The sequence below is a fragment of the Lissotriton vulgaris genome, chromosome 5, assembly GCF_964263255.1.
Source record: "Lissotriton vulgaris chromosome 5, aLisVul1.2, whole genome shotgun sequence".
Lineage (NCBI taxonomy): Eukaryota > Metazoa > Chordata > Amphibia > Caudata > Salamandridae > Lissotriton > Lissotriton vulgaris.
In genome coordinates, this window is record NC_141693.1 from 1,481,526,097 (window position 1) to 1,481,548,737 (window position 22,641).

A 22,641-nucleotide genomic window follows, 5' to 3' on the forward strand; every position below is an offset into this window, starting at 1 on the left:
ACCAATGTCTGACACCAGAGAATGATGAAGTCTATGACTGATACTGGACAAACTGACAATGCAGTCATGTATGACAATGGAGTCTGAGGACTCCGCTGGCTGATACCCGAGTCTGAAAATGCTATCGTCTTATTCGGCAGTTTCATAATCACTTTGGAGACTGGGTCAGAAGTCTGATAAAAATGCTGGTAAAGAATAAAAAATGTAAAGAAACTGAAAAGTGAGAGGGAAGGTACGAGAGATACAGGAGATGTAGGAAAGAAGCGGCGAAAGGAGAGAGTCTCAGAAAGTTGAGAAGCTGAGTTTGGACGCTATGGGAGAGCAAAACGGGAGAGGAAGAGAGGAAATAGTGAGTAAGAAAATGTGAAAGGAAGGAGAAGCGGTAAGAGAGACAGACACATGAGGAATAGGGACAAGGGAATCCCATGACTGGTAGAGACGAAGGAAACAGAATAGGAAGGAGGCAGAGTAAGGTTGAGGCAAGAAGAGTAAAGGTAAGAGAATACGGAGGTGATGAAGGGGAAGAGGATAGCGAAGATAGAGAGTGGGTGAATGGCTGAAGGCTAAGGGAAAGGAACAGAGAAAATGGAAACATACGGGAGTAGAGGGTGGGAGAAAGAAAGAAAACAAAATGAAAGCAGACAATGAGTTCTGCAACCTCAATAATAATAAAATTGCCTTTTCTGTCCGGGTTTTTCTTCCATGGTGACCTTCCCACTCGATACCAGAGCCATAAATCTGACACAAAGTTTTTTTTTGCAAGAGCGAAGCAGAACATCACTGCGAATATGAATGTGGTATGATATGCCATCGTGCAAGGCATGTCCAAACAATGCCAATTACTCTAGAAAACCCCTTCAGCTATTTATCAATTCGAAACAACACAAACTTTGGGAACTCTGTCCAAATTCAAACAACAAAATCAAACACTTTGATCAAAAAGGACACATAATCCAAAGATCTCCATAATTTCTGGAACTTGTATCTTGTCACGCCGGCCGCTGTGCCTCAACCAGGCACTTTATATCTCCTTATCCCTTTTTGCCCAGAGATTCTTTTCTCTTGTCACTTCACATCAAGTATATGCACAGGCAGACAGGGATTGTGGTTAATTCCTTCAACCTCATTAAATTAAATTATCTCACGTTCCAAAAGTTTCCAGTACTACACTTCAAATGTATTTTCACTTTTCTTTCTTTAGATTTTTAGCACGCCTCAATTCAGCTTTCAGTGACTTTAGTATTTCTGTGTATGTTTTTTTTGTCTTACTTTACCAAGCCTTATAGATGCAGGTCTAACTGTCTCACAGACTAATGATTAAATGTTATACTGATTCCAAGCAGGAAGGCCTGCCATTGCTCCAAAGGACGACATGGCCCTTGACTGTCCTCGAGGATCCATAGAGGTTCTGGACCTCTGTGCAGCGGCAATCACCGTCTCTTCTGCAGCTCCCCTGCACACTGCAGGGTTCCCATGAGCGGCCTGGATGAGGAGCTGTTCAAGTGTACGAGTCTTCAATGCCACTGGCCCTGAGAGCCCCATGGGGGATGGGGCTGCCAATATGCCTCAGGAGGGAGATGTGTGCATGTTTGAAGGGCCTGCTGCCAAACACTGCATGAGGAATAATGCCTTCCTCTCTTCCAATCAGGAACGTCCTCTAAAAAAAGAAAATAAGGAGCTTTTCTAGATATGCATGAGCAGGGAGCAGCACAGTCTATTATAGGAAAGAGGGGTTCTGGGGCTGACGGTGAATGTGTCCCTCTGTAGCTGGCAGGTGTGCTCTCCCATAGCATCACCGAAGTCAACTATGCCATCTGCTCACTTGCTCTCGACACCTTGGGTACTGGGAACTGCCCTTTCTGTTCATACAAATGAGTCCATTTCTCCAGTTTTCACCCTGTTTGGACGTTGTTTTGTGTTGTTGGTTTAATTCTTCCTTCCACACGCGGTTCGAACCCTGCCCTACGGTGGTTTGTGTTCGTCCATTGCAGGCGTGTGGCGCTATGCCAGGGAATAGATAGCATTGACTGGAGACGTGGCCTCCGAGCTCTCGTTGCCCTCCGTCTCATCCTTGTCTTTCTTGACTGTGTACTGACCAATGAATGAGCCGTCCTCGTTGAACTGTCCATCTCCACCCTCACCGTAGTCCACCAAACTGTCATCGCTCTCCTGCTGCTTGATGGTACCATCTAGGGAGGTCTGGCTGCCCTGCAGGGGTTTGTTGTCTTCATCACTGTGAGGGAAGGAGGAAACAAGATATATTAAACTCAAACTTTGAGGGAGGCAGTGATAAGCTGGAAAACCACAAATTCATTCTGAGATATCCCACCCTATGTAAGGAAACAGACAAGAAAGTCACCTTAATAGGTACACAATTAGCTGTGGACACTCTTTCCCATAAATAAGTGAATCTGGGCCACAGACAACTTCTTAACCATTAAAATCTAAATTATAAATATTTTTGTGACCCCCGGCTTGAGTTGTACAGACATAGCACTACTTTGGTATAATGTACAATTAATGTTGTGCCATCAGAAGCTAGAAGTCACGTAAACAAACCTACTAATTTGTGCACTTATAAAGAGGTTATGAACGTGGGACATAAGGGAAAGATTCTTGTGCGTTGGTCTCATTACCAGATTGGCAGGTCAAGAGTTCACAAGACTATGGAAAAAAGATGTAGGAGCAATTTTGGGAGACTGATTTCATGCTGGAGAAAACATAGTTAATGAATTGTTAAAACTAATTTCCAATGAAAAGATGTCTCAGATTGTGACTCAATCCTATTGTTAGGGATGACAGGTAGGAGTGAAGCGGTTTTATGCAGAAGGGAAAATTAATTACATGTAGCAATTGTTTACCAGTGCCAATAATTCTTCACAGATTTAAACACCTTGAATCAAGCCCTATTTTCAGAAAAAACCAAGACCCTCCCTAATGGCAGGGAAAAATCCAAGGGCTGCAGATGTGAGAAGGACTCTGTGCTGAACAATGGGGGGAGCCTGTCTCCCTAACAGTTACTGAGAGCCATTATCATTCTCATGTCCAAACCTTATGAATTCTTCCCGACACATGGGGTGTAGTTCACCTCGACCTAATGAAAGTGAGTGAATGGAAGGCTGCAAATCTGAATAAGGAACTTTGAAGAAGAAGGGAAGGTTTTTAACCGATAACGGTAGTGTTGCAGCATGAGTTTTCTTAGATTCATAGCTCTTGAAACATTCCCTGGCACCAGAAACTCCCCTCAGTGTTCCCCGGCAATGAGAATGAAAAGGGTTTCATAAAAGCTGCAAATCTGACGAAGTAACGTTTTTCCAGACAATTGCCTGTAATGACTGGAAGCCAGGCTGTACTCCAAGGAAAGCCAGAACAGCAGGGACGATTTACATGATCTTCAACCCCTTAGAGCGGATAAGACACTATCACAGGCCCATGACGAAATAAAAAAATCGATAAGGTACATATCTAACAAAAAAAGACTCGGGTCCTGATATGCCCAGAAAACTATACAAAAACCTTTACAAGACAGTGACAACTATTTCTCTACACCTAACTCAAGAGACAATAAAAAGGCGGCCAACCACAAAACATATGAGTTGACTAAGCACCGTGTTCATAAAAATCACAAACCATTGAGGGGGTCTGCATCTTTTCATCTTATTTACTTTCTTAATATGGTCTATGCAATATTACTCGTAACACAACTTAGGTCATAAATTATGTGATTTCTTTGTGGCAGCACAAAGTTATTTTTGGGTGTTCAGTCTTCTAAATTGTGCAGAACAAGAAAGCCACCAGGCAGCGATGATACCTACAGATGTGAGAAGACTTTCATTAGACTTTCAATGCAATTTCTGTGGGGCATTTTGTATAAATTTGGTATTGGGTCGAAGTTTATTAAGGTGATCCAGTCCCAGAAGCAGTAACCTCAAATGAAGTACACTTTTCGGAGCAGTCGCTCAGGGATACCTCAGGGGAGTTACCTTTCTCGTAGCAGAGTATCTAAATTTTATGGTGCTACAGTGCCGAAGAGTTCAGAGATCTCACCATTGAAATACACATTTTGCAGTTTCATGCACGTTTTTGCTTGTTCTGTTGTTGTTTACATCAACTGCGGACCGTGCAGGTAAGAGCCGCCCGGTGTGGGGAGAGGTTTCGACGGACGATGGTAAGGGAAAAATTAAATAAATAATTAATTTTCCCTCGTAGTAGTCTGTCGAAATCACCCCGCCGGGCCCCACCGCTCTAACCTGCACAGCTAGTTTACATCCTCCTAATACTAAGGATTGTGTTTTTTTGGAGAGAATTGGTGCAATGCAGGAGGGCGCTTGTCGCGGCGGACAAGATGGCTGCTCCCCCTTGAGCTCCGCGATTTCGGCAGTGCTTTCTTGACGAAGGTCCAGTTTCCAGCTACCGTTTCTGGGCAGAAACTGCTGTTTTCGGCATCGGAACTACCTCCTGCTGCGGGGTATATTTGTAGACTACAACATGCATTTTTTCACAGAGAAAAATGCGATATAGCTGAATGCTCGAAAATGGCCGCCATTTTGTTTTTCCTTTTTCGCTCGTTTTTTTGAAAAAAAAATTCTAAGGCTTCTGCTCCCTGGATTTGGCCATCAATTCATATTTTCTTCAGTCAGTACTGCTTTTATGAGATATTCTGTCTCTTATTCGTCCATGGCCGTTTCCGGAAAAGGTTCTTTTACCTCAAACTCTCTCTTCAAGTGTTAGTCACTGGTTTCAAGACTCCTTTTGTGAGCCACTTATCTGTGGTACTATCTTTATGCTGCTTCCTGCTGCATTTTATCCTTTTTTAAGGTGTTTTTGCTTCCTTGTTGCGGCTTTTTTGTGATTTCTCAGCCCGCGCTTCACGCAGAATTGCCTTTTCTTTCATACTACGCAGGTCCTTTCAGCATTGCAACGATGGAGCATGCACATAGCTCAAAAGCCTCTACTGCAGCTTCTGCTACACGCAAAGACCCGGCCTCTACTGGTAAACGCCTCAAGAAAGACCCCCCTTCTCCCTCCAAATCTCCACTTCCTGTTACTCTTGAAGACATTATGGAGGAATTACGCCTAATTCGCCCCTTTATGGAGGATACTACTACCACTCTGCAGAGATTTGACGATAAATGGTCTAACCTGGACAAGAGAGTATCGGATGTCGAACAAAAAATTAGCGATGCTCAAGATGTTGCCGCCAAGGTAGATAGCCTCCCTAAGGAAGTTGCAATGCTCAAGAAAACCTCTGAGGATTTGGAAAATCGAAATAGGCGCAACACTTTGCGCATTTATGGTGTTCCGGAGAATTCGGAGGGATCTGACATTATCCAATTTTTGAAGTCACAAGTCCTACCTATAGTTGGACTGCTTAAACATGTGGATGTGAACATTCAAAGGGCGCATCTTCTTGGTCCCAAAAACTCTTCGCCTTCTTCAAAGCCCAGAGGCATAATTGCTTATTTTCTGCTTTATTCCGACCTCATGACTATTCTACATTCTGCCAAGCAGCATAAGCAGTTACTATGGTCGGGTCACAAACTCTTTTTCTCTCAATATGTTTCTAAGCAGACTGCTGCACGTCGCAAGGAATTTCTGGACTTACGGCCTACGCTTCGATCCATGAACGCCAGATATGGCCTTATCCATCCTTGCTTTTTCAAGGTTACGTATAAAGAAAGGACTTTTAGCTTCGACGATCCGGCTGATCTTCGCAAATTTATCCACTCTAACAAAGAAGATTCCATGGAACACAGCAACTCTTAATCTCTCACTATTTTTGTTCACTGTAATTCGTTTATTGTTTTTTAACTCCTCGTCTTATAGTTCCTCGTTGTTATGTTTCCATTGTTCTGCTACTTTGTTTTCCAGGTCTCCTCTTCAAGTGTTTTGGTTCCCTGCTCTCCCCAATGTACTGTGCTGTTGTTTGTTTTAGTCGCCCCAGTTCGCTGCCTTCCCTCTACGAATGTTTGGTAAGTTTTCCTTCATTTGTTTTATATCTCCTTTCATTTGTATCTTATTTTTCACTTCTATATTTCATGTTTTTGAGACCATGCATTTGACATCATTTTTATTATGCGGTCGTCTTTTGATCTATTGATCTTCACGTTATTTGTTCTGTATGGCTGGAACCTTTCTGTTTTTTTGCCATCCATCTCTCTTCACTCTTTCTCAGGGGAGCTGTTATCTCCCACTCCTCTTTTCCTCTAACATCCCTCTCTCTTTTTCTCTTTCTTTCTTTCTTCATGGCATTTTTCATGTAATTCTGCTCTCCTTTTCTCTCTTATTTTTTACATCTGTTCTCTCTCAATTTACCGTGGTAATGGTTTATTATCTCCCTTTTGGCTTTTCTCTCTCCTTTTAGATTTTCCCTTCCTTCTTAGTTCTAGACTATTTCTCTATTGCTCTTTTCTATCTTCTCTTTCCTCCATTTTTTCTAACTTCATGCTTATCTTTCTTTTCTATTCGTTAATGAATGTTCTTCGTGTCATTTCTTGGAATGTTAAAGGTCTTCGTAACCCGATTAAAAAACAACGGGTTTTATCCCATTTAGCTAGACTGAAATGCCAATTTGCTCTGTTGCAAGAAACCCACCTTTCCCAAAAAGATCTCTCTTCTCTGCGTAAACAATGGGTGGGTGATGTTTTCTGTTCACCGTCAGTAAACAATAAGAATGGTGTTCTTATTTTGTTTCATAAATCGTTGTCAATTAAGTTAAAAAATTAGATTTCAGATTCTGATGGTAGTACTTAGATGTTAAGGTTAATGATACTGATTTATCCTTTTGCAATGTTTACGGTCCAAATGATATTGACCCTACTTTTTGGACTGATTTCACCATGCTCCTCTCATCCCATACTAGTGTTGATTTAATTGTTGGAGGTGATTATTATCAGTTAATGGACCCTTTTCTGGATCGTAAATCTCGGACCAGGTATATTCCCAATAACATGCAAAAGTCCTTTCACCGAGCAATCTCCTCTAGAGGTTTAATTGACTCCTGGAGACTTTCTCACCCTGATACTTTGGAATTTTCCTTTTTTTCCCCTGTCCATGCTTCCCACTCCTGGATAGAATAAATCTTTCACACCCAACATACTTCCAATTCATGGCAAATGTTGAAATTGGCTCTATTCTCATTTCAAACCATGCCCCTGTCATCCTAGACATTGATTTACCCTCACATATTCCCAGTTCTCGCTGTTGGCGATTTAATAATTCTCTTCTTTTGGATCCCTAGTTTATTGATCAATTCACTCTTTTTATGGACAATTTCTTTCATACGAATCTTAATTCTACTTCTCAATTTCATTTCGTTTGGGATGCTTTTAAGGCTTCGGCCAGAGGCTTCATTATTGATTTTGTTTCCCGTAAAAATAAATTAGCCCTCTCCAAATCCTCTTTGATTCTCAGACAAATTAAAGAACTAGAGCACATTTTTTATACATCCAATACTCCTGAAGCTCTCTCTTCTCTCATCAAAGCTAAACTTCAGTTTAATAAATTCTCTTACGACTCTGCCTGCAATCATCTTTTAAAATTTAACTCCAAGATGTATGGTGGGCACAATAAAGCGGGTAGATCTCTTGCAAATTATCTTAAAATTAAGAAACAAAAATCTAAAATAGCTAATATATCTGATGTTACTGGGACTCGTCACTGCACGGATGATAAGATTCTTGATTGTTTTGTTCAGTATTACTCCTCTTTATACACACCTGAATCTATCCCAACTCCTTCTCAAATAGATTCCTTTTTTCTCAACATACCTAAATCCTCCTCTGTTGACCTCGACTTCTCTTCTCTGGATGCTCTCATTTCTGAGAAAGAGATACTACAAGCAATTACTCTCTTACCCAAAGACAAATCTCCTGGTCCAGACGGTTTTACTGTTTTTATTTTCAGTTCAAAAATGTCTGATACCTCCCCTATCTTCCTTAATATCTTCTTTTCTTTCTGCAGGCGAATCTAAGGGCTCTTTTACACAAGCTATGTTATGCTTACTCCCCAAAAAAGATAAAGACCCTTCCCTTTGTAAGAATTATCAGCCCATTTCCTTAATCAATACAGATTGTAAAATTTATGCCAAAATACTAGCTTCCCGTTTCTCTACTTTTGTCCCTGACCTCGTTAATATTTACCAGTCAGGCTTTGTTAAGGGCAGATCTATCACAGATAATTCTACAGCTCTCCTTAACATTATTCATCTAGCTTCCAAATTGACAACCCCTCTAGCTGTTATCACCCTCGATGCTGAGAAAGCCTTCGATAGGGTTAATTGGAATTTCATGTTCAGGGCCCTTCGCTGGCATGGTTTTAGTCCTCATATCATTAATCTTATCCAATTATTATATTCGTCCCCCTCTACTTCTATTTGGGTTAATGGTGCTCAGCCATCTTATTTTCCTCTACATAGAGGCACTAGACAAGGTTGCCCCTTGTCTCCCCTTCTTTTCATTTTAGCTTTAGAACCTTTCCTTGTAAAAATGTGTCTTTCTACCTCCTATTCCGGTTTTGTTTACAAATCATTGGATATCAAATTCACAGCATATGCTGATGATATTTTACTTTATAGCTCTAAACCTGCATCCTCCTTACCGGCACTTTTTTCTTTACTTACTGAATATTCTTCAGTCTCTGGTTATAAGCTAAATATTGATAAATCTGAAGTCTTACCTCTTAACAAACACTGTCTCGCGCATATGTTTCACGGTTCCGGTTTTGCATGGAATCCTACCAGTATTAAATGTTTGCGTGTCTTATATTCTTCGTCTATTAAAGATACTATTAAAATCAATCATAAAGATATCCTCTCCAAGCTTTCTGCCCTAATAGAGCGATGGTCCCCCTTATTCTTATCCTGGTGGGGTCGGTTGGCTAATGTTAAAATGATGCTTCTTTCCATTATTAACTTTTACCTATTTATGCTACCTATTTCTCTTCCAGCCTATTTCTTTACTCTGATTAATCGTATTCTCACTCGTTTCCTTTGGAATAATCGTAAATCCAGGATATCCATATCTCGCCTCCAACAACCAAAGCACTTGGGTGGCGTGAACTTTCCCAACCTTATCCGTTTTCCTTCTTCCTTCACTTTGAAGCAAATCTGGCCTTTCCGTGCAGATTTGCCTCCTCCTCCTCCCACTGCATGGAGTGCTTTAGAGTAAGCTCAGCTTTTGCCTTTCTCTTTTCCCGCTGCTATTCATTTATCTCACCCTCCGAAACGATTTCTTTCTCCCACTTTTAAGCTCTCTGGGGCGCTTTCCCTCTCCTTGTTTTGCTCCTCTTTTACTCAAGCGTATTTACATTCCCTTACCCCGTTGTAGTACAATCACTCTCTAAAGATTAATAACAAGGCCCTCTTCTGGAAGGAATAGATTGACAAGGGCATTATGTATTTAGACGATCTCTTTGTTGATGGTTCCTTACTGGATTTCCCTTCCATTTGCTCCTCATTTCAAATACCTAATACACATTCTTCTCAGTTTCCGGATCTCACTATAGCCCTATCTACCCTCTTCACATACCACACTACTTTATCAGATAATGTCCCACCTGATTCCACTCTCTTAGCTTTTACCACCCCACACAAAGCGGCTACCATTTATAAGATCCTCTCCTGTTCTATTCCTGACCGCCCTAAATTTAAACTTGAGCTTGCATGGGAAAAGGATCTAGCACAGGATTTTTCCTCTCCTATTTGGGAATCCATCTGGTCTAAACTTCACACTGTTTCTCGTTCGGCAAGCACCACTCAGACCCTTTATTTATTTTATAACAGTGTTTTTCTTACCCCTAATGACCTCTTTAAGTTTAAAGTCATAGACTCTAGTCATTGTTGGTCATGCTCTCATCCTGATGGTACTTTGTTTCATATGTTTTTCAATGTCCCTTGGATGCATCCCTGTGGCAACATATATGGTGCAAGCTGAATGAGATTTTAAATTCCAATCATACCTTTGATATTGTTCACATTTTTCTAGGTGGTTCTTCTCCTATTTGGAATGTTTCACGTAATGTTCGTAATTTTATAGATTTGTTTATAGCCATTTCTTTGCAGATTATTACTTCAAACTGGAAAGATACCTCAAAGATCTCTTCTACTGCCTGGTGGAACTTACTATGTTATCATCACAGACTTGATCGTGCACATGCTACGTCTTCTTCTCTTTTCATTAAAAGAGATTTGTTATGGTTACCCATAACTGATTTTCTTTCCAGACGTATACCCTGATATGCCTTATCTTTCTCTTTTATCTTTCTTTCTTTCTCCTTATCTTCCTACTTTCTGTCCCCCTTTTTTTCTAGCCTTTCCTTCAATCTTTTAATTTCCTTTTTCTTTTTCCCTTCCTCTTTCCTTTCCCAATTCCAGAAAATTTAAAAAACGCATTTTCCCTCAGTATGGGCCATATGTATCAAGCCGTTTGTGAATCGCAAAGGCCGAAATTCGCAGAATTTCAGCCTTTGCGACTCGCAAACGGACGTTTTGCACGTTTTGGAATGTATGAAACATTCCCAAAATAAGGAATTGCAAACTTGTGCGATTCCTTATTTTTCCATAGCATTTAGGGAACCGCAAATTTGTGATTCCTTAAATGCTATGTATGTAGCAATTTTAGCTTGCAAATTTTGTTTAAGAATTCGCAAATTACCACCAACTTTCAGTTGGTGGTAACTTGCGAATTCTTCCAGAAGTGCACAAATTGGCATTTTTAAAGGTGGCATATGATTCACACACATGCCCATAGGGCATGTATGTGCACCATATGCACACACATGTTCTTTTCAGGGGTGCAGCAGGGTGTCTTTGAGACACCCCTGCACCCTTGCAATAATTCTCAAATTGCGATTAGCAAATTGCGAATTCGCAATTTGAGAATTATTTTGCATTCATTCATATGGGCCTCCTGGCCCATAGGATCGCATTGGAAATTATTCCTTAATTGCGAATTCGCAAAATGCGACTTCGCAAATAAGGAAGCTTAAGGAATCGCAAATAACAAGCGATTTTGTTCATACATACCATTTTGCATTTCCTAAATAGCGATTCTTTAAAATTCGCTATTTAGGAAATGCAAAATAGTTTGATGATACATATGGCCCTATATCCTTTATATTTGCCCTATCGGGGTTCTTGTTTTTATATCCCACAATCATATTGTATTATCACATTTTTCCTTTTTTTTCTCTTATTGATTGTGTTTCTGTAATGATGTTTTACTTGGCTTATTTGAATCAATAACGCTTTCTAAACTTAAGAATTGGTGCAATGCTGGTTAGTCTGTGAGAGGGCTTTTCTTCTGTTGATTGCCTCACAAGCAGTGATCTTGAAATAAGATGCTTTAGTTGTGATTATGATAGATCTGCAAATAGAGCAGTTTTTTCAATATGATGAGGTTATCTGAGAGTTACGATTGTCTTAATTTCTTTTCGTGTTTGCATGTGGTATATTTATGTTCATTAAGTTATTGAGTGTATCTGGGTGATTTGCCTCAGTGGATTGGGTTTTCAGTAAAGCATTGGATTCAATATGAATTCTTATAGTGGTGCAGTAGAAGTCGATTAGATAACTGACATCTGTGGCTGGTGGACGTGTTCTGGCGGCTTGTTTTCTTGGCTTTTTTCCACATGAAGTCAAGTTTTAGCTCCAGATAATCTATGTGGAGCTAATTTCCTGGTTCGACCACAATCAGTGGATATTTAGGTCCTGGCAGTGAGCTCTCAAGCATTAGTGTGCTCATTACTATACCACAGGTGGCTGTTATTTCGGAAAATGTGGTTCTTTAAGCAAATATGAAAGCGAGAATCCACCACTTTGCTTGAAATGAGAATCTTCTTGAACGTTGACTCTTGCAGTTGGTTTCAATGTAGGACAAGATGAAGAGTCACAGCTCTCATTCTGCGATGGGCAATAGGAACTACATAGATACAAGAGCCCTAGAAGCCTTTGGAACCACTGTGTTGAAGTCTAATGTACTGCTGTGAAGTGGACAACTGTTTGATTCCCTACATGCACACTGTATGTGGTAGACCTTATCTAGAGAAGTGTCAAGAGGGAGCCATATAAATTGAAGCCTTTAGCAAGGGACTCTCTAAACCTTACAGATGTTTAAGAAGAAACCATGATTTGAATGGTGCAAGACCATTGACACTCTATTTCTGTCTGTATACCCCTAAGACTGCTGAGCGAAGTGTAAAGATTATTGGAGGCTACACTCTGTGTAACTACTCTTGGAACCAGAAATTAGACCATGTGGCAGTCATCAGTAATGATATCCATGAAAATCCCAAGGTACTGTCATGTTTTTTTCTTAACCGCATCATTGCTACAGCAAATTCCCGTGCTGTGCTGCAATTTTAAAAATCCCTTGTTATGTGACAAGGTCAACTCGTCAAACGCAAAGCGCAGGTAACACCCAGGACGAGTTGACCTTGTCACAAGCATCGAAGGGGTTAAAGTAAATATGAATGCAATTCAAGTTACCTCCAGTCCTTTTAAAGACATGGTACCAGGAGTAACAAATCTATATAAAATAAGGCCTTTCTCAGATACCAGAAAATATTTGATAGCTCAGAGAAACAGAATCTATTGTAGAAGCACTGTATATGATGGATATATTTTGGTGGGGAAGCAAACAGTACAGGAGAGCGGTTCAAGAGAGACCATCTAATACTATTTTCAGTACCTAGACCACAGAGTGTGAAGGGAAGAAAGTTGAGCTACTTCGTAATTGGGATGTATGCTCCTTGATCGAAGATGAGGAAGGGTGATGAAGGCCTCAAAGAGTTATATATTCTTTTTAGCAGTATCACTGCTAGTGCTAACCTCAGCCACAGGCTAGTGCTCTTGGTGAAACATGAATTTCCTAGAAGATGGAACATTGCTTCGCTTTAGAGACCTGGCTGGTCTTAAAATTTCTGAATACCTGCAAAGGCAGATAAACTACACTTTTTGTGACTAGCATAAATGCAGGTAATGGATTTAGATGTTACTTCACTTTTTTTTAACTTGTTCAAGGACATCTACTTTTAGATGTTCTACTATCAAAAGGCAAACAGATGGCTTTGTAAGGAATGTCTGCATGATGGGAAGATGTTATGCACTATGCATGTCAACACAAACTAGGCTGAGCCATTCAAAACTCTGGCTTTAGTATCGCCATGATCTTTTCCTGTAACTGGTGCAACACAGCATTCTTGGTTGCCAACGTCCTAGAAAATAACTCATCTGCCACACTCTTCAGAGAAAAAGCATGTTAACTTTTCAATGTTTGCCAGAGTGGAGGGTTATAGTAGAACAGACCGCCAAGTGAGTGCATCTCATACAAAGAGAAAGTTTCCGATAGCTATCTTTGCCTTGATAATCTCATGTGTCAGCGTCCTTTTAAAAAACTGAGTTTTTGGGCTTTTGGTCAATGCTGCTATGAAGTGTGATGATTTGCTGGGAGATTAACTATTGCTGTGAGAGTCTTGCTCTGAAGTGCAATACTTCAGATCTAAAGCTTTTGAAATAATAGCTCTGAATGAATGGGTCCAAGTGGTCAATGACTACTCAATAATGGAATGTGTTACAGCTAACAGGGGCCTAAAGGAATCCAAAGGAAGAACCTTGGAACACAACTGACATGTAGTTGGCTTTGAAGGTAACAGCAAATACAAGGCCAGCATGAATTGTATGCCATGTTGGATGTGGTTAGTCCTGTTCATCTCCACATTCAGACTCTGATCAGACGCTACATCATTTGGTGCAGAGGGCTATTCCACTAATGGGTTATGGACACAGAGTGTTGGAAGTGTCGCACTGAAGTGTTTGGAGCATCACCTTACGTGGTTTGGCTACAAAATCAAAACACAACTAAAAGTGAATTGATTTTGTGACTGGATCTATCATCTTATGTGCCAAGTTCAATCCAGCAACAAAATGTGGTAGGTAGTTTAATTATCAATTTCCATCGGAAATATGGCTGAGCCTTGCCCCAACACTGTTTAAGGAAAGATCATGACCTGTGTTCACAATGCCAGGGATTGTAGGGTTTAAACACTTCAGCCCTACAGACCTGTGCAATAGACATAAATATAGGCTGGGGAGGTGCAGACGTAAGAGAAGTAAATGAATACTCCTGAGACAGACTAAGGGGGTCATTAGGATGGAGGATTTTCCGCATCCTCCGGGCCGGCGGAAGCCACCGCCGGCCCGGAGGATGCGGAAAATCCTCTGCGGACCCACCAGGACCCACCGCCACATTAGGATGGCTGGTGGGTCATGGTTTAGGTCTGCAGCTTTTCCGCCGCGGCTGGCTTACAACCGCGGCGGAAAAGCACTAAAATGGTGAAGGTGTCTCTTAGACACCTTCAGCCAGATTAGGATGTGCATGGAAACATGCTTTTCCGCGGCGGCTTTTCCGCCGTGGAAAAGCATGTGTAACTGCACTGCAGGGGCCCATTGCGAGCCCCCTAGGTGTGGTGGGGGGTGGGGGGTGCACATGGGGGGTACCTATGGTACCCCCCTGCATTTGCGTGCACAATGCAGCAGGCACCGCGCGGTGCCTGCCGCTTTGTGCACGCAAATGCTGTGCATGCATTTTTAACATTGCTGCGGGTGCAGCTTGAAGCTCCACCCGCAGCAATGTTAAAAATAGAGGATGTGACCGCCACCCTGGCGGTCACATCCTAATCTGCACAGAGGGAACGCCGCAGCCCATGCGGACGTTCCCTCATGCTCTGGGGTCGCGGACGGACTCAAGTCCGTCCGCGATCCTAATGACCCCCCTAATCACCAGGTGAAATAGATGGTGATTCGGCGTGAAGGAACTATAATGTAAATAAAATCAATTTATCACTTGGCAAAGAAAAACATTGTGATGGTACAAATATTGATCTATTGGAACTGCTTAAAAGCTCAATAATTTCAGTTTTCAGAATAGGCTGAGAATCAATTCTGATACAGATTGCTAAATTTGCTGCAAGTTGTACAGGAACCAGTCGTGATGCAAAAACCTCTTCTTTCCTCTCTTTTTTGGCCTTGTGTTTTGTGCTTTCAAGGCTAAACTATGGAAAAGGAGCTCCACTCTTGTACAATAATATTATCAGAGCTCAAACGGTTGTTCAAAACCGCAAGACTGCACATATTTCAGCTTGCTGCTTTTCTACTAAGAGGTATGCACAAGTACCTGTGCCCAGAGAGTTTACCTCTTGAATGGAGGCTGCAGACCACTGAATGCGGGAGGTGAGCCTCACTGTGGTATATGACAAATGTGTCCTATCTATCTGTAAAGGGCAGAGTTCTTCTCATGAAATGTAATGGTCTCCTGTGGAGCTAGATCTACTCTTGACACAGGCATAGGTCTCACCCTCAGCGACGCCATCTGGATTCTGAGAGAGGAGACAGGAACGTACTGAATGAATATTCTCTACACAAGACACAAAAGTCTGGTGAGAATCAGTTTTTGAGAAGAAACCGCTGCACCCATATACACAGAATATATGTATGCGATTTATACAGCACAAACCAAGCTACAAAGCAACAGTGTGATGTAGAAGAGTTGACTCTAGAACGAGGATGCAGGAAGGGTGAAAGGTAGAAACAAGGTGCACTGGCGAGGGGATGTGAAGATGGCCTTGAAACGGTGACAGAGGAGGTGGAGGAGATGAGGTTTCAAAAGTGAGGGAGTGGTTCATGGTTTAGAGTGAAGTAAAAGGCAAAACGGGATTACAATTCTGAGAAGAGGAAGCTGAAAATATGGAGCCAAAATAGGAGTTGGTGAGATGGGAGATTACGATGAAAGAGGGAGAAACAGCAGGGCAACAAAGTGCAACTAAGTGCAGGAACGAGGGGAATATTCATTAGGAGGGTCTGAAAAGAGGTTGGTTAGATTGTGACGAGGTGTTGCGTGAAGCCAGCCTTCAGTAGCATGCACACAAAAGGGATATGATTATTTTGCAAATTTCAGGAAGAGTAGACATCAAAATTAAGATGACACACAAATAACGCGGAACGTTCTGCCTGTAGACAGTTAAAGGCAGCAACTGGGTATGGAAGGTTGTTGATGCACAGGTTGGTGCATGATGAGGGGACGTCCACACTGTATCCCCTTACAGAGAAGGTTCTTTAGTAGACCTTGGAGAGGGCCAGTTAGGGCAGCAGCGGCCATGACTGTCTGCCTACCTACCAGTGTTGTTCTTCCACTACTGCTGCTTTGTACAGACAGATATCACCTATTTTTTCTGCAGTAGACGGAGGGCTATTTTTCACGTATCAAGCTAGCAGAGGTACTCATGATATATGTCCCTCAAAGAGCTGGCTGCATCTTATATTAGCTGGTAAAACATGTGTTTTGTTTTATTACACCTGGTCGCTCAGGTATTAAGGCATAGCCAGACATTAAAACAAATGTGGGTCTAGTGTCATCCTAGACCTACCTATTGATTTCACTGAAATTCTATATATATTTACTTCTACAGGATTTTAGCCAACCCTCTTCAGCCACTGGGCTGTTATATTGTCATTCACATTTTTCTTCCACCCACTAAGTCTGTAAGCCTTGGGCAATAGTCAGCCAACTTCAGCCATGGATACCTTCACAGTGAGAGATGGCTTTCTGCTCTTAAACAAAGAGCCAACCACACATCAAGTAGTTCCCTTCAGTGTCACTGTATATTGACATTGTCACTACTTTTTGAGACCCAAAAAACAACGGTTGCTCTTAAACATTCTTTTTATTGGAGCAGGCCCGGCAGCTGTGTCAACTGTAAAGTTTTACAAAAACTAAGACCAGCCCAGTTCCTAGATACCGTATCAGCGAATCCGTATTTGCACACCCAGTGTTGACGCGTCACCCAATATCCTTGGGATACAGAAAAGACTTGCTGCAACTGGGCATTTGTGAGATCTGGACCATTTATGTACATCTGGTAGGCATGCCAGAAGATCCATGATTAAAGGGGCACAAATGGACTTGATTGCAAAGTTAAAAAGACCACAGTCATCAAACTCTTCTTAATACAATCTATAGGATTATTACTGGGCTTTTAGAGAAAAAAAGACCACAGCAGCAGCATAGCCGGCTGATCGGCTAAGGAAATTGCAACATACTTTTGATCTACACTTGTTTGTCACTGCTGGAAATACTTGAGCCCTTGAATATTAAAAACGACATAAGCCTTAGATCTCTGGAACTATATTTGTGGAGCCTGTTGTAGTAGTTATGTAGTAGTAGTTATGTAGTTGTGTAGTAGTAGTTGCCGTGGAACACAGAGTTAAATTTAAAGCTCTCATCACGATCTTTAAAATTGTTAAACAGGGAAACCCCCCTCTGCTGCGAAACCTGGCCCGACCCTATGTCCCTGTTCGTGAACTTCGCTCCTCCAACCAACTTCTCCTGAAAGTACCCAGAACCAAGCTCTGTCGTACTGGAGGTCGCTCCTTTAGCGTTCTCGGACCCAAACTATGGAACGATCTCCCGCTCAGCATACGCTCCATAGACTGCCTCCCAGTCTTCCGTAAGGCAATCAAGACCCTCCTCTTCCCTGCTCTCTAAGGCTTTTCTCTACTCTGCCTAGTAGGTGTGTGTTTGTTCTTCTCAGCGCCGGGACGCCCCATTGCGGGGGTAGCTGTTGCGCTTCACCAAACCTAGAAATTAGAAATTAGAAATTAGTGGCCAGGTGCTAGGTTCAAGAGGATGATCATTCAGCCGGTTACAAGACCTGGGTGAAACGGTCTTGCTGCTACAGCAAAGGTTGAGTTTTGAGCTGTGGTGTGAATTGTCTTTGGTATGTTGCCAGGCATTTCATTAGAAAGCTATGTGTGTGCAATTGTGATAAGTTTGAAGACGGTTCAGCCTTGAACTAATTTTGATGATGTTTCTAAATCCCAAAAAGTGAAGGTTGGATGGAGTTGAATAACTTTGAAAAGTGCAGAGAGCTGAGCTTTGAGCTGAGAACTGCTGGGTGGGGGGGGGTCTGGAGAATTTTTCTGGAGCTCCCACACTGACATGTGAAAGTTTGACATCCAGACTGACAGAAGGTGTCCCTCGCTGAGACTTCAGGCAGCAGTCACCGCATTATGCTGCAGTCTGGACCACCAGGATTGCCAGTGAAGGGAAGAGCGTGCCCAAGTAGACCCAGGTAAGACTACTGGGCAAACAGTTGCCCGGCAAAATAAACCCAGGCTGCTGATTAGAACTAATGGTTAATTGCATTTCAGGAGCAAACTCTTGTTTAGACACGAAAGGGGATTTCGACTCAGAAGAATTTGCTCCTATGGTAAATCCACTTGGATGTATGATAATCGCCCTATTACTAAAACCCCACGGTACTTGCCAACGAATTATTGTCAGGTAAAACCTGGCAAAGAGCTTGTTTGGGGGAAAAAGCGGAATTCCGGTCTCCGGATCATGTTCTGATCTTTGTTATGGGTGAGTTAAAGGTGTTTGCTGAAATCACAGGGGTTGGAAGTGATACATGTTTAGGAGTTTTTGTTAGTAGAATCGAGCGCGCAGCTGTATTGCAGTTTCGGTGTGGCAGGAAGGCGAGAGTACCTTGTCCCTGAATCCACAAGAACACTCAAGCGGCAAGTTATGGGTGACACCGAGCGCGCGAGAGGGGCGTGGCACCGGCGCCCAGAACACTGTGCACATAAACAAGGCCCAGGCCGCGCCGACCTTGGCAGCAGTGTCCCGTCGGTGCGCAGCGGCGTCTGGGTCAGGAGGCGCCGGTGTCAGCCGGAGGAATGAAGCGTTATGGGGCATGTTACATCGCCGCCGTGCCGCGGGTATCAATCACACAGTGCGAGGAGCAGGCGCTATCGGATCGGGGGACCAGGTTAATGGCTGCAATCAGTCCACGGTTAAAAGCATCGGTCATAAAAGCTCTGGGTCAGTAGGAGAGAGGAGCGGCGGGGAGGATAAAAGCGCGTGAGTGGCAGCAACGCGGGCTCCTACCTTTGCAAAGACCTTCACAGGGTCAGGAGGATGGGGTGAGGGAGAGATGGGAGGAGAGAGAAGGGGGAGGCAGGGAGAGAAAGAGAGAGAGAACATCAGAGAGACAAGATGACAGGGCGTCCGCCTCCAGAAGCGTCTCAAGCCTGCACCCGAACGCTTCGCCTCGCCCCACTATAAAGACATGCACAGGGGTAACAAGCTGAAGAGGCAGCATCTCAGACATGCTCAGGGGGCAGGAAAGCAAGACAAGCTGGTATCGAAGGGCACAGACCACCATCCCTCCGCCAGCTGGGGGCATGCACACCCCTCTCAAGAGGGCAGACCGAGCCTCAACCCGTAGGGTTGCTGGGATCAGGCACATAGGCAGGAAACACACTTACCACCCTCGCCCACCCATATTCACAGAGGCCACAGCCTCTTCTAAACAAAACTGGCGTACTTCAGGGCACTGTATTATACAGTAAGCATTAAACAATCCCACGCCTGATATTATGTACCTTTAACATTAGTTCTCCATAAGTCGCATCATTGCATTATTTATAAGCTTTAAATATTTCAAGATTTTTTTTAATACAGTATTATTTTTGTAAATCTAATGTGAACCTCTTCAAAGACGAACTTGTTTTAGTCATTTTAAAGAAAGATGTACGTGCAAGCATTCTGTTCAAACACAAGTGAGGAATGGTGAGTAGCATTAAGGATCTGGGTACGAGCTGCATGCTGGGGATCTCTCGCCACAAGTAAAAACATTTAATTCTCAAGTACTGGATCCGTCAGACCCCTATATGCTCTAACGAGGATAACAGAACCCATCAGGTAGCAAGAGGGCGTTTGAGGGGCCCACAAACATTCTAAACACAAATTGCAGACCTTTCTAATCGACGAACGAGCATGCACATTAGCATTCAAATAGTAATATTGTACAGCAAATTCCTACATAGTAGCCCTACAGCCCTCAGGCATAGAAATATCCACCACAACAAATGCAACTCTTCCACTAGCAAACAAAGTTGATTAGCCTTTGGGATTACCTAGGGATTGGCCACTGAGAAGATGGCAACTTGGTGGGCATTCACACTCCTTCACAATGCTTTATTTATATCCCAATTTTTTAGATTTTCTCCCCATAAAGGATTTGCATGTAAGGGAATGTATTGACAGGATTAAGTATGGGGCAGTACGGGTGGCCTTAACAGTGAGAGATGGCTTTCTAGTCTTAAACAAAGAGCCAACCACACACCAAGTAGTCCCTTCAGTGTCACGGTCATGTGGCATTGTCACTACTTGAGACCCAAAAAACAATGCTTGCTCTTAGACATTCTTTTTATTGGAGCAGGCCCGGCAGCTGTGTCAACTGTAAAGTTTTACAAAAACCAAGACCAGCCCAGTTCCTAGATACCGTATCAGAGAATCCTTATTTGCACACCCAGTGTTGACACGTCACCCAATATCCTTGGGATACAGAAAAGACTTGCTGCAACTGGGCATTTGTGAGATCTGGACCATTTATGTACATCCCACACCTGATATTATATACCTTTAACAGAAGTTCTTTATAAGTTGCATCATTGCATTATTCATAAGACTTAAATATTTCAAGATTTTTTTTTTAAATACAGTATTATTTTTGTAAATCTAATGTGAACCTCTTCAAAGACGAAGTTTTTTTAGTCATTTTAAAGAAAGATGTACGTGCAAGCATTCTGTTCAAACACAAGTGAGGCATGGTGAGTAGCATAAAGGATTTGGGGACGAGGTGCATGCTGGGATCAGTCAGACCCCTATATGCTCTAATGAGGATGACCGGCAGAACCCATCAATGAGCAGGAGGGCGTTTAAGGGGCCCACAAACATTCTAAACACAATATGCAGACCTTTCCAATCTACGAACGAGCATGCACATTAGCATTCAATTAGTAATATTGTACAGCAAATTCCAACATAGTAGCCCTACAGCCCTCAGGCATAGAAATATCCACCACAACAAATGCAACTCTTCCACTAGCAAACAAAGTCGATTAGCCTTCGGGATTACTTAGGGATTGGCCACTGAGAAGATGGCAACTTGGTGGGCATTCACACTCCTTCACAATGCTTTATTTATATCCTAATTGCAGATTTTCTCCCCAAAAAGGATTTGCATGTAAGGGAATGTATTGACAGGATTAAGTATGGGGCAGTACGGGTGGCCATAAGATCTACTTTTTTTGTAGATTTCCATTTGTACTCCTGTAAAGTTCTGAAAATGTATTAAAGTTGGGCATCAAACCAAACCTATACATTTCTGATTTTTCCCATATTCTTTATGAATTGGGTCCTTAGTATATTGGTGTGCACAAATAGAAGCTCACTGTCTTTTGGTAGGTTCATTTGGATTCACGGAAAATGAAACAATTTGTGAAGTTTCCAACAGAAGTTTACTTCATTTGAATGGCCAGTCAGTGGCAAACCTTGTATTCTTGCATGTCGTATCAGGGCAGGGAGGAAAACAATGTAAATAATGAGCTATAGCTTCCTACTGTTAAGAGACAACTCTTTTCCCAAACACCGAATGCAAAGTTGATCAATTTGAAAGAGTGATCATTTTCTTGCACTAACCCTGACCTTGAGAAGTATATTCATAAAATTGCAAGGACGGATGCCCTAACTGCAGGGTTTCAGGAACCGAGTAGTCAAGTATAAGGAGGAAACTGAGTTATAAATGAGCCCCTTCTCCACATCATCAACAGAAGATCAATTCTACAGGGTCATTTGACCTGAGAAACCAGTACAGTAGATTTAGGAAACCTCATTGCCTACATGAAATTGTTTGAATAGTGGTCAATTCAGCAGCATTGTATATCCAGATTTTTATGTTTATCAAAGTTATAAGAGGTCAATCTTCAACAACTTACAGAAAGAACTTTATAGGAAAGAATAGTGGTAGTGTTTCTCTAATGAAAGAGAAAACGTCCGCACATGATGTTAGTACATATCTGAACAAAAAATATTTTACGTGAAGTATAGTATACACTGTTAAATCAGAGTCATCCAACGAGGTGCTCGTATGGCCTGGTATACACCCACCACCTTAGGTGTCAAACAGCACAAAGTGCCAATATCCAAGACAAGAGAAACAGGTCAATACAGCACTCTTCAAAGTCTATTGTGTTGATTCTATTAGTATAGAATGTCCTGAACTAGTATCATGGATCAATCAATCAAAGAGACCAAAACATATATTCTGGATTAGTTCCCACTCATTGATATAAAGAGTTCAATTTGTTAGCAGCCAACTCCAAAGTATGGATCCAGACCAGATTTTGTACTTCCAATTCTTCATTTTCATAGACATATAAAAATTTCCAGCTCACACCGCCGACACATGTTTCGTCTCATAGAGACTTTTTCAAGGCAAGAATATTATATCTGGCGAAGCGATCTGAGGTATAAGATCAGAAAAATCGTGTCTCTCAACGGTATCAAAAGGATGGTTCTGGTGGTTACATGAACCCTTCAGGCAGATACCCAATAGTATATCTTGTGGGGACACGATCTCAGGTGTTCTGACCAAATAACCCGTGTATCTCTATGGTAGGTGAATTGGTTCCGGTAGTCACAAAAAGATTTTCACAATTGGAATTCCTCTTTGTTAAAGAGAATTGGTTACGGTGGTCACATCAATCTTCCAGGTCGGTTTCTTGATAAGTGAAACGCTAATACT

General features: G+C 42.1%; 1 protein-coding gene across 1 annotated transcript in view; it reads right to left on the reverse strand.

Moving 5' to 3' along the window:
- Positions 1-394: 394 nt before the first annotated feature.
- The window catches only part of NFASC (neurofascin), a 371,015-nt gene continuing 348,768 nt past the window's right edge, over positions 395-22,641 (reverse strand). The window contains exon 31 of the mRNA XM_086923454.1: positions 395-2,233. Within this exon, the coding sequence (XP_086779580.1) occupies positions 2,002-2,233 (232 nt within the window). The 3' untranslated portion in view covers positions 395-2,001. The remainder of the gene's footprint in view (positions 2,234-22,641) is intronic.